This window comes from Antechinus flavipes, chromosome 1 (assembly GCF_016432865.1).
Source record: "Antechinus flavipes isolate AdamAnt ecotype Samford, QLD, Australia chromosome 1, AdamAnt_v2, whole genome shotgun sequence".
Taxonomy (NCBI): Eukaryota; Metazoa; Chordata; class Mammalia; order Dasyuromorphia; family Dasyuridae; genus Antechinus; species Antechinus flavipes.
Genome location: NC_067398.1, coordinates 208155388 through 208172895, shown reverse-complemented (window position 1 = coordinate 208172895; position 17508 = coordinate 208155388). Strand labels below are relative to the sequence as shown.

Below are 17508 nucleotides of genomic sequence, written 5' to 3'. Positions count from 1 at the left end.
TGGGATTAGGAGGAACACCATGTGGCAAGGGGGGGGGGAGGGGAAGGACAGAAATGTGTGTTGCACTGACCCAAAGGGCGACATTAAGTATGACAAAGGTTCTTAGTCGATTTATAGGGAAAATTAATAGACATTTTTCCAACTTCCACTTCCTTGACTTGAGAAGAGGATTGCTATAAATATTTTTGTGCTATACGTCATTTTTCTTTTTTAAATTCTCTTTTGCCATATGTGCCTAGTAGTGGTATCATTTGGTCAAAGAGTACGCATAGTTTTATAGCCCTTTAGGCATAACCCCTTTTTAATTTAATGTAATCAGATTATTGTCCATTTTGCATTTCACAATGTTCTCTATATCTTCTTGGGCCATAAATCTTCCCTTCTCCATGGATCTGACAGATAAACTCTTCCTTGTTCTCCTGATTTGCTTCTAGTATCACCCTTTATGTCTGAATCATGCATGCATTTTGACCTTATTTTGGTATGTGGTGTGAGAGGTTGATCTTTGCCCAGTTTCTGCCATTCTCTTTTCCAGTTTTCCCAGCAGTTCTCTCCCACAAGCTGGAGGCTTTGGGTTTCTCCGACGGGAGTACTGTGCTCGCTTACTCCTGTGTCTCACGTGCTTCACTCTGTTTCTTAGCCACTACTACATAGTTTTGGTGATTGCCACGTTATAATAATTTTAGATCTGGTCTAGCCACGAGGATCTGGCCCTTCTGGTGCTTGAAGGGAGTTCAGAATCCAAATGGTAGATATATGGAGATGAGTGCCTGATGGGGCAATGGAGATAGCTTTTGGTCTGGAAAAGACTTTTTCCTGAGTTCAAATCTGGCCTCAAACACTGCGCTTGAGCAGAGGTATTAGGATGGAGATGTTAATCCATCAAAGATGCCCCAGAAGAAAGCGTTGGAACAGAATGAGATGCAGAAGACAGTCAGATCAGAAAAAGTTTCTGAGAGAGACATTATCCAAAAAGAGGAGCGTTTGCAAGTATCACATTCTCCAAAAAAGTCAAGAAAGTTGAAGAATTAGAAAAGGAAATTGTGCCTGATAATTAAGATCATTCTTAATCTTTGAGAGGATTGTTTAAGTTAAAATGTATTAATTAAAAAAGTCAAATTGGAAGAGGTTGAAAAGTGACTAGTTGTGAAGTTCAATGGCCACAAGAGTCAGCTGGTTAACATTCCAGGAGCAATAACATTGTGTTACACTTTAAGTTCATCTAACACTTTCTTTCAGATGACATAAGTATTTTTCCTATTTTTCAAATGAGAAATTCAAGTCTGGATAGATCATAGTGAATACAGGATGATACTAAATGTACTTTATAATTAATAAATGTAGTCTTCATAAATTTTCCCTGATCAGTGTTATTTTTAGTAATATTATTCACAGATTATAATAACTAAATCCTAAATTTATTTTTATTTTATTTTATTTTTATTTTTTATTTTTTAATAAGTTTTTATTGATAGAACCCATGCCAGGGTGATTTTTTACAGCATTATCCCTTGCATTCACTTCTGTTCTGATTTTTACCCTCCCTCCCTCCATCCCCTCTCCCAGATGGCAAGCAGTTCTTTACATGTTGAATAGGTTGCAGTATATCCTAGATACAATATATGTTTGCAGAACTGAACAGTTTTCTTGTTGCACAGAGAGAATTGGATTCAGAAGGTATAAATAACCTGGGAAGAAAAACAAAAATGCAAGCAGTTTATATTCATTTCCCAGTGTTCTTTCTTTGGGTGTAGCTGCTTCTGTCCATCTTTGATCAATTGAAACTGAATTAGCTCTCTTTATTGAGGAGATCCACTTCCATCAGAATACATCCTCAAACAGTATCATTGTTTCACTTAGCATCAGTTCATGTAAGTCTCACCAGTCCTCTCTGTATTCATCCTGCTGGTCATTCCTTACAGAACAATAATCTGAATCCTAAATTTAGAGTTGTAAGATATCTTTGTAACATCATTTTTATTTGTTTCTTCCTTTCTCAGGAACTACATTTTCTCTTTTTAAATTAGTTTTTAAAAATTTATTTATTAGTTTTCAACATTTACTTTTATAGTATTTTCCCCTTTTTTCCCTTCATCCTTTCCAAGATGGCAATCAATCTTGTATAGATTATACAAATGCAATTATATTAAACATGCTTCTATTTTAGTCATGTTGTAAAAGAAGAATAAGAACAAAAGGAAAAAACCACCAGAAAGAAAAAAAAATAGCAACAAAAAAAGTGTCTCAATCCATATTCAAACTCCATAGTTCTTTTCTCTGGATGTGGATAGCATTTTCAATCATGAGTCTTTTGGAATTATCTTAGATCATTTTATTGCTGATAAGACCAAAATCTATTGACGTTGTTCATCCAAACAATGCTGCTGCTTCTCTGTATAATAATACCCTAATTCTGCTCATTTCATTCAGCATCAAGGAACTACTTTCTCTTTGAAATATTATTTCACTTTTTATCATGAAAGATTTTATGGCATTGTGAATTGAGAGCTTGCATCAAATCCCATGAAGACCTGTGTTCATACTGATACTTACTGGTTTTGAGACCTTTTCTAAATTGCTTGTCAGTGCTGTAGCAGCTCTTTGAGAGTATAATTTGTTGATAAGGTGATGATCTACGTTAATAGAGAGTTTACAGATTTTGTTATAGTAATAAAATCTCAGTCCCAAACTGTATCCATATCAAAATCATAAGTTAATGATGTTAGGTTAGGTTTATTTGTACTGTGATATCTATTTTTTGATGTCAAGTTACAAAACATAATCCACTTGAGTTTGTTCTTTCATATAAGTTTATATGGTTTTTGGTAGACTCTGTGATATGCAATACTTTGCACATAAATATTCAATAAATATTGCGTGACTGCCTAGAATAATATTAATGCATTATTTTTATTGCAGGTCAGAGATTTCTTGCATCTCTGTAATGGCCCCTTTTCTTCGTTACTTGTATTGTGAGCCATCCCAGTTAGAGGAGTATTCAAAATTGAGAATGGGGTTGCTTAAAGTGTTGCTCCAACCTCTGGATTCTTGTGATAAGGACAAACCCTTATTATTGGAAAAACATATCCTTCAGATGTTTTGTGACTTGGTTCCATATTTACAGGTAAGACTTTTCTTCTTCCTCTTTTGTCACTCACCTTATGCATGAATCGTAGCACTATTAATCAGTCAAAAACATTTAAGTGTCTGCCGTGTGCCAGACACTATGCTGAAGATGGGATATACAAAGAAAGGCAAAAGACATTCCCTGTTTTTTGGGTGCTTACAACCTAGAATTTTGAGTTGATTTTTAATTTTTGTGTGTATCAGAATGATCGGTTCCATGTGTATTTGGGGTAGAAAGATAATCCCTACTTTTTCTTTCATTTTTCTTCCCATTTATCTACCCAGAGTAGTTTCAATATCATGCTATTTGATTTCATACATTATTGGAATACTAAAATCTTTTATCAAATGACATATTTGTAAAATATGTAGCACAGTGCCTGCACATACTAGGGACTATAGAAATGCTTTTAACACAGTTCTTTTAAAAAACTATAGGCTTCTTCCTTGAACAGAGACCTTTTTTTTTTATCCTTATGGCTTTCCATTGCTGTCTGAAGAGTTGAAGTTGTGGGTTACTTAAAAGGAGATGGAGATGTAATGCTGGGTTGGTATGTGTAACAAAGAACAACCTAGAAATTCATAGGAAACACTGTAAAATATATTGAATTGTAAAATATTTTGAATAAATATATGATTTTGAAAAAAAAAGAGATGAAGTAGTCTTTCAGTGAGAACAAGGGAGAATTTCTGGAAAACTCACATGCTCTATTGAATCATTCCAAAGTTAGGAGAACATGAGATTCCCCAGCCAATTGTATAGTTTCAACGAACTCTCCATAGCAAAAATTAGGGAAGGAATATGATTGAGATTCGTACAGGAGAGCAGGTATGGATAGGTTGTGATCTGAAAAATTGGAGTTTATAGTATTAGAGACATAAAATTTCAAAATGTCTGTTGTCTTAAAATATGTCAATAAATAAAAATAAAAAATAAAATTATGTTAGAAATAGTTACATGTTTCAGTCTGGAAAAATCCAAAGTATTCACAGAAATTTAGCAATTAGAATTTCTTGTCACATAAGGGTTGCTGTGTAGTGATAGCGTAGCTCGTAAATTTGTGTTTCCTCTTTGGAATTTATTTAAAAGCCATCTTGTTTGATTAATGAAGGCAGCACTTTATTCTTTTTAAAAAGAGTGATCATTTGATATCACATGTGACCTATGTTTACATTTACATTAAGCAAGTGACTAGAATGAATCTTTCTTCCATTTATCGTTTCTAGTAAAAGGGCTTTCCTGTAATTAAGTCAAAGCAGAGTTAATTAAAATTAATTTTCTTGTATCTTTGTTTTGTGTCTGAAGTAAATACAGACGATTTTGAGTAAGGGTAATTTTCGTTTTGTCCACATTGCTGGATGGACTAAAATTTTTGGTTTTTTCTCTTTTTTATAAGGCAGCAGAAAATTTCATGGAAAAATTGTCTATTTATTGAAGCATTTAAGCACTTATCCTTTCTCTTCACATATCTTGTATTATTAGGTAATATAGCTATACCTTTCCTTTCACAAGCTTTTTCAAACAAAAGACAGTCCCAAGATTGCAGTCCCAGGAGAAGTAGACTCCTGGGAAATATTCTTCAGATTCTGTAATTGTCTTAGAAAAATAAAAGTACTCTCGGAATTCAGAATTTGATATTGTTAAAAATAATTTGTTTTTTCTTGTAGTCCTCTTCACTTTTTCATTTTTTTGAATTCACTCATATATATGCTTTTGTTCTATACTTGAATGTTCTTTGTTGTTTGCAGTGACAGATTTCTGAGTAACTCCTATAAACTAGGGTTTGATGTTTGACCCATGTTGTAAATATATCATATTTGGGAAGAGAGCTTAATGAATGACATGATCAAATGAAACCATTTCTAGGCAAAGCTTTTATAGAACCACTGGAACTAGATGGAACCTTGGTGTTCTTCTAGTCCAATCTCTTTCTTGATTCCAGTACTCCATGATTAAGAGCACACTATTTTGGGTAGTATACCCTTTCCTTTTTTTTTTATTTTAAGTTTTTATTTTGAATTAAAAAATAACAATATCCAACTATCTTCTTTTTTTTTTTTTTTTTTTTTTATTATTATAGCTTTTTATTTACAAGTTATATGCATGGGTAATTTTTCAGCATTGACAATTGCAAAACCTTTTGTTGCAACTTTTCCCCTTCTTCCCCCCACCCCTTCCCCCAGATGGCAGGTTGACCACTACATAACATCTAAATTCTTTTTTTTTTTTTTTTTTTTTTTTTTTTTATAATAAATTTTATTTTATTTAATAATAACTTCGCATTGACAGAATCCATGCCAGGATAATTTCTACACGACATTATCCCTTGCAATCACTTATGTTTCGTTTTTTTCCCCCTCCCTCCCTCCTCCCCCCCCCCCCCCCCAGGATGGCAAGCAGTCCTATATATGCTAAACATGTTGCAGTATATCCTAGATACAATACATATTTGCAGAACCAAACAGTTCTCTTGTTGCACAGGGAGAATTGGATTCAGAAGGTAAAAATAACTCGGGAAGAAAATCAAAAATGCAAATAGTTCACATTCATTTCCCAGTATTCCTTCTTTGGGTGTAGCTGTTTCTGTCCATCATTTCTCCAATGAAACTCAGTTAAGTCTCTTTGTCAGAGAAATCCACTTCCATCAGAATACATCCTCATACAATATCGTTGTCGAAGTGTATAATGATCTCCTGGTTCTGCTCATCTCACTTAGCATCAGTCCATGTAGGTCTCTCCAAGCCTCTCTGTATTCATCCTGCTGGTCATTCCTTACAGAGCAATAATATTCCATAACATTCATATACCACAATTTACCCAGCCATTCTCCAATTGATGGGCATCCATTCATTTTCCAGTTTCTAGCCACTACAAACAGGGCTGCTACAAACATTTTGGCACATACAGGTCCCCTTCCCTTTTTTAGTATCTCTTTGGGGTATAAGCCCAATAGAAACACTGTTGGATCAAAGGGTATGCACAGTTTGATAACTTTTTGGGCATAATTCCAGATCGCTCTCCAGAATGGCTGGATTCGTTCACAACTCCACCAACAATGCATCAATGTCCCCGTTTTCCCGCATCCCCTCCAACATTCATCATTGTTTTTTCCTGTCATCTTAGCCAATCTGACAGGAGTGTAGTGATATCTCAGAGTTGTCTTAATTTGCATTTCTCTGATCAATAGTGATTTGGAACACTCTTTCATGTGAGTGGTAATAGTTTCAATTTCTTCATCTGAAAATTGTCTGTTCATATCCTTTGACCATTTATCAATTGGAGAATGGCTTGATTTTTTATAAATTTGAGTCAGTTCTCTATATATTTTGGAAATGAGGCCTTTATCAGAACCTTTAATTGTAAAGATGTTTTCCCAGTTAGTTACTTCCCTACTAATCTTGTTTGCATTCGTTCTGTTTGTACAAAGGCTTTTTAATTTGATATAATCAAAATTTTCTATTTTGTGGTTGGTAATGGTCTCTAGTTCATCTTTGGTCACAAATTTCTTTCTCCTCCACAAGTCTGAGAGATAAACTATCCTATGTTCCTCTAATTTATTTATAATCTCGTTCTTTATGCCTAGGTCATGGACCCATTTTGATCTTATCTTGGTATGTGGTGTTAAGTGTGGGTCCTTGCCTAATTTCTGCCATACTAATTTCCAGTTATCCCAGCAGTTTTTATCAAATAACGAAATCTTATCCCAAAATTTAGAATCTTTGGGTTTGTCAAACACTAGATTGCTATAGTTGACTATTCTGTCTTGTGAACCTAACCTTTTCCACTGATCAACTAATCTATTTCTAAGCCAATACCAGATGGTTTTGGTGACTGCTGCTTTATAATATAATTTTAGATCAGGTACAGCTAGACCACCTTCATTTGATTTTTTTTTCATTAATTCCCTTGAGATTCTCGACTTTTTATTGTTCCATATGAATTTTGTTGTTATTTTTTCTAAATCATTAAAATATTTTCTTGGAAGTCTGATTGGTATAGCACTAAATAAATAGATTAGTTTAGGGAGTATTGTCATCTTTATTATATTTGCTCGGCCTATCCAAGAGCACTTAATATTTTTCCAATTATTTAAGTCTGACTTTATTTGTGTGAAAACTTTTTTGTAATTTTGCACATATAATTCCTGACTTTCCTTTGGTAGGTAGATTCCCAAATATTTTATGCTATCAACAGTTATTTTGAATGGAATTTCTCTTTGTATCTCTTGCTCTTGGATTTTGTTGGTGGTGTATAAGAATGCTGAGGATTTATGGGGATTTATTTTGTATCCTGCTACTTTGCTAAAATTATGAATTATTTCTAATAGCTTTTTAGTAGAATCTCTGGGGTTTTCTAGGTATACCATCATATCATCTGCAAAGAGTGATAGTTTGGTTTCCTCATTGCCTACTCTAATTCCTTTAATCTCTTTCTCGACTCTTATTGCAGAGGCCAGTGTTTCTAATACAATATTGAATAATAATGGTGATAGTGGGCAACCTTGCTTCACTCCAGATCTTACCGGGAAAGGTTCCAGTTTTTCCCCATTGCATATGATGCTTACTGAAGGTTTAAAATATATGCTCCTAACTATTTTAAGGAAAAGTCCTTTTATTCCTATGCTCTCAAGTGTTTTTATTAGGAATGGCTGTTGGATTTTATCAAATGCTTTTTCTGCATCTATTGAAATGATCATATGGTTTTTGTTTGGTTGGTTGTTGATATAGTCAATTATGTTAATAGTTTTCCTAATATTGAACCAGCCCTGCATTCCTGGTATAAATCCTACTTGGTCATAGTGTATTATCCTGGGGATGATTTTCTGTAATCTTTTTGCTAATATTTTATTTAAGATTTTAGCATCAATATTCATTAGGGAGATTGGTCTATAGTTTTCTTTCTCTGTTTTCAGCCTACCTGGTTTAGGTATCAGTACCATATCTGTGTCATAAAAGGAGTTTGGTAGGACTCCTTCAATCCCTACTTCTTCAAATAGTTTATTTAGCATTGGAGTTAATTGATCTTTAAATGTTTGATAGAATTCAGATGTAAATCCATCTGGTCCTGGGGTTTTTTTCTTAGGGAGTTGATTGATAGTTTGTTCTATTTCTTTTTCTGAGATAGGAGTGTTTAGGATATTTACTTCTTCCTCTGTTAGTTTAGGTAAGCTATATTTTTGGAGGTATTCTTCTATTTCATTTAAGTTGTCGAATTTATTGGCGTAAAGTTGGGCAAAGTAACTCCTAATTATTGCTCTAATTTCCTCTTCGTTAGTGGTGAGTTCTCCCTTTTCATTTTTAAGACTAACAATTTGATTTTCCTCTTTCCTTTTTTTAATCAGATTTACTAAGGGTTTGTCTATTTTGTTGGTTTTTTCATAGAACCAACTCTTAGTTTTATTAATCAATTCAATAGTTTTTTTTACTTTCAATTTTATTGATCTCTCCTTTTATTTTTTGAATTTCAAGTTTAGTGTTTGATTGGGGGTTTTTAATTTGTTCCTTTTCTAGCATTTTTAGTTGCAAGCCCAATTCATTGACCTTCTCTTTCTCTATTTTATACAAATAGGCCTCTAGAGATATGAGATTTCCCCTTATTACCGCTTTGGCTGCATCCCATACATTTTGGTATGATGTCTCATTATTATCATTTTCTTGGATGAAGTTATTAATTATGTCTATAATTTGCTGTTTCACCCAATCATTCTTTAGTATGAGATTATTTAGTTTCCAATTATTTTTTGGTCTACTTTCCTGTGGCTTTTTATTGAATGTAATTTTCAATGCATCATGGTCTGAAAAGGATGCATTCACTATTTCTGCCTTACTGCATTTGAGTTTGAGGTTTTTATGTCCTAATATATGATCAATTTTTGTATAAGTTCCATGAACTGCTGAAAAGAAGGTGTACTCCTTTCTGTCCCCATTACATTTTCTCCAGAGATCTATCATATCTAATTTTTCTAGTATTCTATTTATCTCTTTGACTTCTTTCTTATTTATTTTGTGGTTTGATTTATCTAATTCTGAGAGTGCAAGGTTGAGATCTCCCACTATTATAGTTTTACTGTCTATTTCTTCTTGCAGCTCTCTTAATTTCTCTTTTAGGAATTTAGATGCTACACTACTTGGTGCATATATATTTAATATAGATACTTCTTCATTATTCATTCTACCTTTAGCAAGATATAGTGCCCTTCCTTATCTCTTTTGATTAGATCAATTTTTGCTTTAGCTTGATCTGAGATCAGGATGGCTACCCCTGCTTTTTTGGCTTCACCTGAAGCATAGTAGATTTTGCTCCAACCTTTTACCTTTAACCTGCATGTATCACCCCGCTTCAGGTGTGTTTCCTGTATACAACATATTGTAGGATTCTGGCTTTTAATCCATTCTGCTAACCGCTTCCTCTTTATAGAGGAGTTTACCCCGTTCACATTTATGGTTAAAATGACCAATTCTGTATTACTTGCCATCTTGTTAACCCCGGTTTATGCTTTTCTCCCTTCTTACTCCCTTACCCCCTCCCTTACCCCCCTTCCCAGTATTAAGCTTGTGAGCTCCCCTTGCTTCTCACAGCCCTCCCTTTTTCAGTATCCCTCCCCTCCCTTAGAGTTCCCCCCCCAACTTACCCCTTTCCCTCCCAGTTACCGTATTCCCTTCCACTTAGCTTATTCCTTCCTTTTTCACTTTTCCCTTCTCACTTTTCAATGAGGTGGGAGAAGTTTCACCATAGATTGAATATGTCTAAAATTCTTCTCTTACTGCCAATTCTGAAAGCAGTAAAATACTCACTATTTTCATTCCTCTCCATTCTTTCTCTCAGATATACTAGGTTTTCTTTGCCTCTTCATGAAATGTAGTACCCCCACTTTCCCTTTTTTCTAGTACAATGTCCTTTCCACAACTAGTTTCTAGAACAAGGTATACATGTATTCTTTATACATCTTTACAGCCGAAATATAGTTCCCAAGATTAATCTTTACCTTTTTAGATTTCTCTTGAGTTCTGTGCTTGTAGATCAAATTTTTTGTTAAGTTCTGGCTTTTTCATCAGAAATAGATGAAATTCGCTTATTTCGTTGAATGTCCATCTTCTTCCCTGGAAAAAGATGCTCAAACTCGCTGGGTAAGTTATTTTTGGTTGCATACCAAGTTCCTTAGCCTTTCGGAATATCATATTCCAGGCCCTTCGATCCTTTAATGTGGATGCTGCCAGATCCTGGGTGATCCTTATTGTGGCTCCTTGATACTTGAATTGGGTTTTTCTAGCCGCTTGCAATATTTTTTCCTTTATCTGAGGGTTCTGGCATTTGGCCACTATATTCCTTGGTGTTTTGATTTTAGGATCCCTTTCAGTAGGGGATCGATGAATTCTTTCAATGTCTATTTTACCTTCTGTTTCTATGACTTCTGGGCAGTTCTCTTTGATAATTCCCTGGAAGATAGTGTCCAGGCTTTTTTTTTCATCATACTTTTCTGGAAGTCCGATGATTCTCAGGTTGTCTCTCCTGGATCTGTTTTCCAGGTCTGTTGTCTTCCCCAGAAGGTATTTCACATCCTTTTCCATTGTATGATTTTTTTGGATTTGCTTGACTGATTCTTCTTGTCTCCTCGAGTCATTCAATTCCAATTGTTCGACCCTGATTTTCAGTGAGGTATTTTCTTCACTCACTTTTTTAAGATCTTTTTCTAATTGTCCAATTGAGTTCTTTTGTTCTGTGGAATTTTTTTCCATTTCGCCAATTTTGTTTTTTAGAGAGCTGTTTTCTGTTTCCAGTTCACTAATCCTATTTTTCAAGGATTTGGTTTCTTTATCCACTCTCTCTTTAACTGACTTCTCCAGGCTCTTTTGCCAAGCCTCCCTCTCCTTTTGCAGAGCCTCCCTCTCCTTTTCCCATTTTTCTTCTAGCTCCCTTGTGAGAGCCTTTTTAATTTCCTCCATGAGATTCATCTGTGCTGAGGGACATAAGGTCTCTTCCTTCGGGGATTCACCTGGGGACTGTTTGTTTTTAGTCTCCTCAGGGTTTGGAGTCTGCTCTTTATCTGTATAAAAGCTGTCCAGGGTTAAATTCTTTTTCAGTTTCTTGCTCATTCTGTCTATTTATCAAAGACAAACTATCAAAGAAACAGAAGGAAAAAAAACCCCTTGAATGGAGGCTGCTTTCTTTGGGGGAGGGGCAGGGTATTCGTGAGGCACAGGACCTACTGTGCTATGGCGCCTGCGCACTGAGATCCGAGCGCTCTGAGATCCGAGCGGGCTAAGACACTGTGGGGGAGGGGTGGCCAGGTCCCGAGAAACTCCAGCTGTTTGGGATTGTATTCTTCACCCCCGGTGTTTTTAGCTTCTCTGCTGGGCTGCTGACTTGCTCCTATAGCAAAGCTCTCCCCGCAGAGACGGCTGCAATCGCGTCCTACCCCCTCTCCGCTCCACCCGGTTCTGAGCTGCTATCTGTGTTCTGGTTGCCGCTGCTGCCCGCAGACTGCTTCCAAATACCGTCCCCGCCCTCGCGCAAAAACAGACCTTTCTTGACGAGTCTCAAGGATGGTTTCTCTTGGTAAGTAATTGTATGGTTTTTTTTCAGTCGAGCATTAATTCAGAGGCATGAAATGAAATGAATAGTGAGAGAAAAACACGGAGATTACACAGAAGTGTATTTCCTCTCCGCCATCTTGGCCGGAAGTCCATCCAACTATCTTCTTATAACTTAGATTTAGTTTTGTCTTCAGAAGCAATGTTGAAAAAATATATTCCCTCTTCTGTGTTATAACTTTTATAGTATTTGAAGACTCTACTAATGAACTCTAAATATTTATTTGCTTTTCCAGATTAATCAGATTGGATTCTTCTAACTTCCCCTTTTTGGGGAAGGGGATTTTAATAATTTGGTTTTGAGATCTTTTAATAGCTTAGTTGTCTCCTGTTGGATGATCTTCATTGTCAGTGTCTCTCTTCAAAGTGTGAGACTCAGAAATAATACAGATACTCAGGAAAGGGGATGATTAGTGGTGAATAAGGTCAGGGTGTTTATCTACCTTAGTATGGGTACTTCTGTTAATAAGTCTCATTTTCACATGAGTTCCATTACTCTGTTGGGCCTCAGTGAACTTGTAATCAACTAAAATTCTTGTCTTTCATATAAATATCACCTAAGCCATTGTCCACTTGTGGGATATTTAAACTTAAAATACCCACAGGACGTTGTATTTGTTCCTGTTAAATTTTATCATATTAATTTTAGCTTATTTTTAACCCTCTTGTTCTTTTTCAATATGGATTTGGTCTCACATATTGGCTGATCTTTCAGATATGTTCTTAGACAAACAAAGAATTAAATTTGCTTAACTGTTTTCCCTTTATGCTTATTTTTAAAAATGGTGATGGAAGTTTGAAAAGCACTAATGTTAACATGGGGATTCACATAGTTTGTTGGACTAAAAAAGTAGCAGAAAATTTCATAGGAGAGTATGAGTAAGTAAATTTCAAATATTTACCATATCATAAGAACTGAGTAAATGCTTATTACATTTCTTATTTAATGGGTTTCTAGCATATTGATACTTTTGCTACCTTGATTGTTGTCAGCTGTTATTATGGAATAGATTTCTGATTTTTCTGAAATTATTTATGAATTTTGGAGATAATCGGCTGAAAATACTCTAACGGTTGTTTTTTAAGAAAATTGCACTATAGTCACTTTTTATTAGCAAAATTTCACCATGCATTTGTTTTTATTTTTTTGAGCCATAAAATCTTCACATGACCATACCAATATTCTGCTAAATTAACAATGAGACCTGAGTTTGTTTTTGTATGTTCCTTTTGACTTTATTAACTATGTGTTTTTCAGAATTGAAAAAGAATTTAGGCATGAGATTGTTCACTTTTCATAATATAAAATTTTCTTTTGGCTACCCTGATCCAATCCTTTTAATATCATTCTGTTCTCTAGGAACTAATGTAGTTCTTTATAATGCTTGCACTTTGAAACACTGGTCATGGTGGGTTATTACAGTAGTAGCCACTGGTGAAAGGTACAGCTGGTCAACTGTAGACTTTCCTCTTGATGCAATTAGTAGACACAAGGCTCCTGATTGAAGCAGATGGCTCATTGTTTTTAATCTCTGGGAATAAATGCCAACATGGCTGAGATCAGGACCTTATCCTTAATTCCAACTCCAGAATTTTGATCAGAACAGCTGGGCTTGAATTGAATTGGAATTTTCAAGAGCACCAGGTCCTTTCCCTCTAACATTATAGTGGCCTGTTGAGAAGACACTCTTCCATTTGAGTAGTTTTCCACTGTCTCTGCCAAGTTGAGAAATGATGCTTTGACTTGAGAATGTTAGAGCGGATTGTTTGCAGACAAAGTATTTAGTGGCATATTAGAATAACAGACTGAGAAATTGCCATGAGGGACCTCTGTTGAATCCTAAAAAACAAAACAAAACAAAACAAAAAAAATCATAGAGCAAAAGTAATTTGGACAGGTCAAACCTACCCTTTGTTGAACATTTTTGACTCTGCTGGCATTAATGTTTAGTTTATCCTGATTAGTTGTGTATTTCCAGAGACTACAGAATTATATCAACTGAATGTGTTATATAGCTGGTAGTAATGACATAGAATATATGTTAAAATAGAACATATGTTAACATAGCATATATCCTGGTGAATTACAAAAAGCAGAAAATGTAATTGTATAACTTTTAGCTTGCAGTAGGTTTTTTTTTTTTTAAGTTCAATTTTTAAAAAATAAACAAAAGTCTCCCCCCCACCCCAGGCAATTGGGGTTAAATGATTTGCCCAGGATCACACAGCTAGGACATGTTAAGTAGCTGAGCTCATATTTGAACTCAGGTCTTTAGGGCTGGTGCTCTATCCATTGCTCTACCTAGCTGCCCCCATTTTTTTTTTTTTTCCATTCTTAACTTCCATGGGATTTGGAGGTGGGGAAGAACAAAAAACCAAAATAATAATAATAATAATAAAACCTGTATAGCAAATAAATAGTTAAATAAAACAATTTCTTATGTTGGCTTTTTCCAGAAATATGTGTCTCATTTTATGTATTTGTCCATCACTTTGCTTTCTTTATGTAGGTATCTTGTTTCTTCCTTAGTTCTCTGGAATCATGATTGATAATGATAATTCCTTCCTCCCTCCCTCCCTCCCTTCCTCCCTCTCTTCCTTATCTCCCTTCCTTCCCCATCCCTTCCTCCTTCCTTTCCTCCTTCCTTCCTTCCTCCCTCCCTCCCTCCCTCCCTCCCTTCCTCCTTCCTTCCTTCCTCCCTTCCCCTCTCTCCCTTCCTCCTCCTTCCTTCCTCCCTCTCTCTTTTTTCTTTCTCCCTCCCTCTTTCTTTTTTCCTTCCACCCTCTTTGATCCTTCCTCCTTTCCTTTATTCCTTCTTTCATCACTTCCTCTTTTCCTGTCTCCTCCCTCCCTTCTGTTCCTCTCTCCTTCACCCTCCTTTTCCTTTCACTCCCTTCCCCCTCCCTCCCTTCTCCTTCCCTTTCCCCTCCCTTCCTTCCCTCTGCCTCTCTGCCTTCCTCCCTTCTTCCCTCCCTTTTTGTTGTTGAGGCAATTGGGATTGAGTGATTTGCCCAGAGTCACACAGACTGAAAGTGTTAAGTGTCTGGACCAGATTTGAACTCAAGTCCTCCTGACTTAAGGGCTACTGCTCTATTCATTAAGCCACCTAGCTGTCCGCAGTATTTTCTTTAACTGGCTTATTTCCTCTCTTTTAGATCCCTAAATGCCTTGTAAAGATTTTTCCAAATGCTTTTAAAACAAGATTTAATTTATGCTTTTGGTGCATACTATCCTGCAATATTTAATTTTGATTTAATAATTGTTATTATTTTGGTGACAGGTAAAGGATTTGGTACAGACAACAGAAGTGACACTATTTCTTCAAGAATTATTTTTCAGTCTTTTGCGTTACCCTGTTTTTTGGGAAGAGGAGCTTGTCACACTAAGCTTGCAAATTCTGTGTGTTTGCGAAGTTTGCCTAAAGATAACTGGAGAATGTTCATCTTTAATTCACCTTTTAGAACAAAATTTTGAATATCTGAAACAGGTAAGATTTACTTAAAAAAAAAAAGATCAGTGGGTCACTTTTTTTTAGTACGTGTTTAATAAATTTTATTCAGCATTTGATAGGTTGTGTCTGATATTTTCAGAATTTTAGAGTTGGATAGAACAATAAAGGTTATTTAGATAAACCTTTGTCTGAACTGGGGGTTTATACTGCAGAGTCTTTGGATCCCCAAGAGGTCCATGGACATATATCAGGAAGTCTTGAACTTAAAATGAAAGAAATTACATCTTTATTTTTTAGTAAACTTTGCTCAAATTTAGCATTTCCTTCAATTATTTAAAAACATTATTCTTAGAAATTGTCCATAGGCTTTACTGGATTTCCCAGGATATCCACAACTCCAAAAAAGGTTTAAAACCTTTAGTCTGAACAGTAATCCTTTCTATAACATTTCAGATAAATGAAAGGGCAATCTGCATGCTCAAATTTTCTATTTTAATCTTGTTTATGTGTAGAAACTTTTTTATTCTAAATTTGTTTTAAATGACATTAAGTAAATAAGTGGTTAAATTTGTCTGTAGTCTACTGATTTGGGACCAGAGTTCCATTATCCTCCTTTCTAACATATTTTCTTATTTGGTCTACCCATGATTCAGTTCTAAAACCTGCCTTCCATAACGAACTTTGCACTAAGAGATAAAAAGCATATAGCCCTGTAGTGTACCAGATTACTAGGTGATTTGTTTCTTGTATGCCTGTTCTTACCCAACCAATGATAGCTTTTAGCATCATCATGGATATAAGTTAATATTTCCCACAGCCCTCTGCTTCATTGATTGCACCCCACAATCACCCACTAAAAATTCTTTTGCCATAAATTTTATATGAATCATTTTTATTCTATTTTGTTGTTGAATTATTTTACTGTAAATTTTATAAAATTTACAAAAGCCTAATCTAATCTTCTAGTTGCCCTCCTATTGTGAGATACTTTGTACTTTCTGAGAGAATTTTTTCCTTTGGCTAACTCTTAATTATTAAAAAGTGTTACCTACTATTAATCTGAAATCTGTTTCTGTGTAGCTTCTTCCTATTTCTCATAGTTCTCAACCCCTATAATCAACTAGAAATACTCTAATATTTCTTCTGCCTGTCAGCCTTATAAGTAATTGAAGGTGACTCAGATTTCTTCAAATTTTCTCTTTTCTAAACTATACTTCATTAAGTCCTCAACCATTTCTTAAATGATAGGGTCTTCAGTTCTACAATCAGTCTATTTAACCTCTTCTTGGTATGCATTATTTAAAAAATGTTCTTTCTCAGATGTGGCACCCAGAACAATTATAATGATAGCTGACATTTACATTATGAATTTGAACATAAAAAAGGATGTACGTATATATGCATGCAATGATTTAAGGTTTATAAGCTATATTATTAGAATTGAAAAAAAGATTGCTGATGTAGTCTATGGTGGAATATAGTAGGGTTATCATGTTCCTAATTCTAGACACTATATTTAAATGAATGCAATTTAATCTTGTGTTAATTTTTTGATTGCTATATCACACCATTGGCTCTTTGAACTTGCAGTCTATACTAAAACTCTCCAATACCTTTCACATTAATTAGTCTAGCAGCAGTTTCCCCATTCTCTTTAGTTGATTTTTTGAACTTACACATAGACCTTTACATTTATCATGATTATATTTTATTTTATTAGATTTTGTTTTTGGTTCTTTGTTTTTTTGATTCTCTCATACTGGGTGCTAGGTAATTTTCTTTTCCTTTATATTATTTGTAGTTTTGATAAATGTGCCATTTTTGCCCTCATTCACTTCATTAATAAAGGATAAATAACAGAACTATGGACAGTTTATTGGGGCATTCTACTGGGTACCTTCCACCAACTTGACAATCTGTTAAAAACTTTTGTTTGTATATGCTTATTCTATCCATTTCTAATTCCTTATGTGAGTTTAGCACTCCTATCTCCATTTGATCCACAAGGATAATACAGGAGATGTTGAAAGATTTTCTGAAATCTAAATGTACTACATGTATTTATGAAATTGACCTGACCTGTCTACCAATTTAATAACCCTGTGTAGAAGAAAACATATTTCTATTAGATATTATGCACTAGATTTCTGGAAGCAATTTATTTTAACATTTAATTTGATATTTAAATATTTCTAGGAAAATGAAAGTTATCTCAACTTAGATAGTTCACCCATATCCTGTGATATGACTTTCTGTTCCAAGAGGAATTGACATTCTTGAACACATTCTTTTTTTGTTGTTTGTTTTAATTTATTTTTATTTTATTAAAGTTTTTTTT

At 34.8% G+C, this 17508-nt stretch overlaps 1 protein-coding gene across 1 annotated transcript in view; it reads left to right on the top strand.

The window, feature by feature from the left end:
- FOCAD (focadhesin) overlaps window positions 1–17508 on the top strand; it is a 349882-nt gene that overhangs the window by 80321 nt on the left and 252053 nt on the right. The window contains exons 6-7 of the mRNA XM_051995374.1: window positions 2920–3124; window positions 15000–15206. Of these exons, the coding sequence (XP_051851334.1) occupies window positions 2920–3124; window positions 15000–15206 (412 nt within the window). The remainder of the gene's footprint in view (window positions 1–2919; window positions 3125–14999; window positions 15207–17508) is intronic.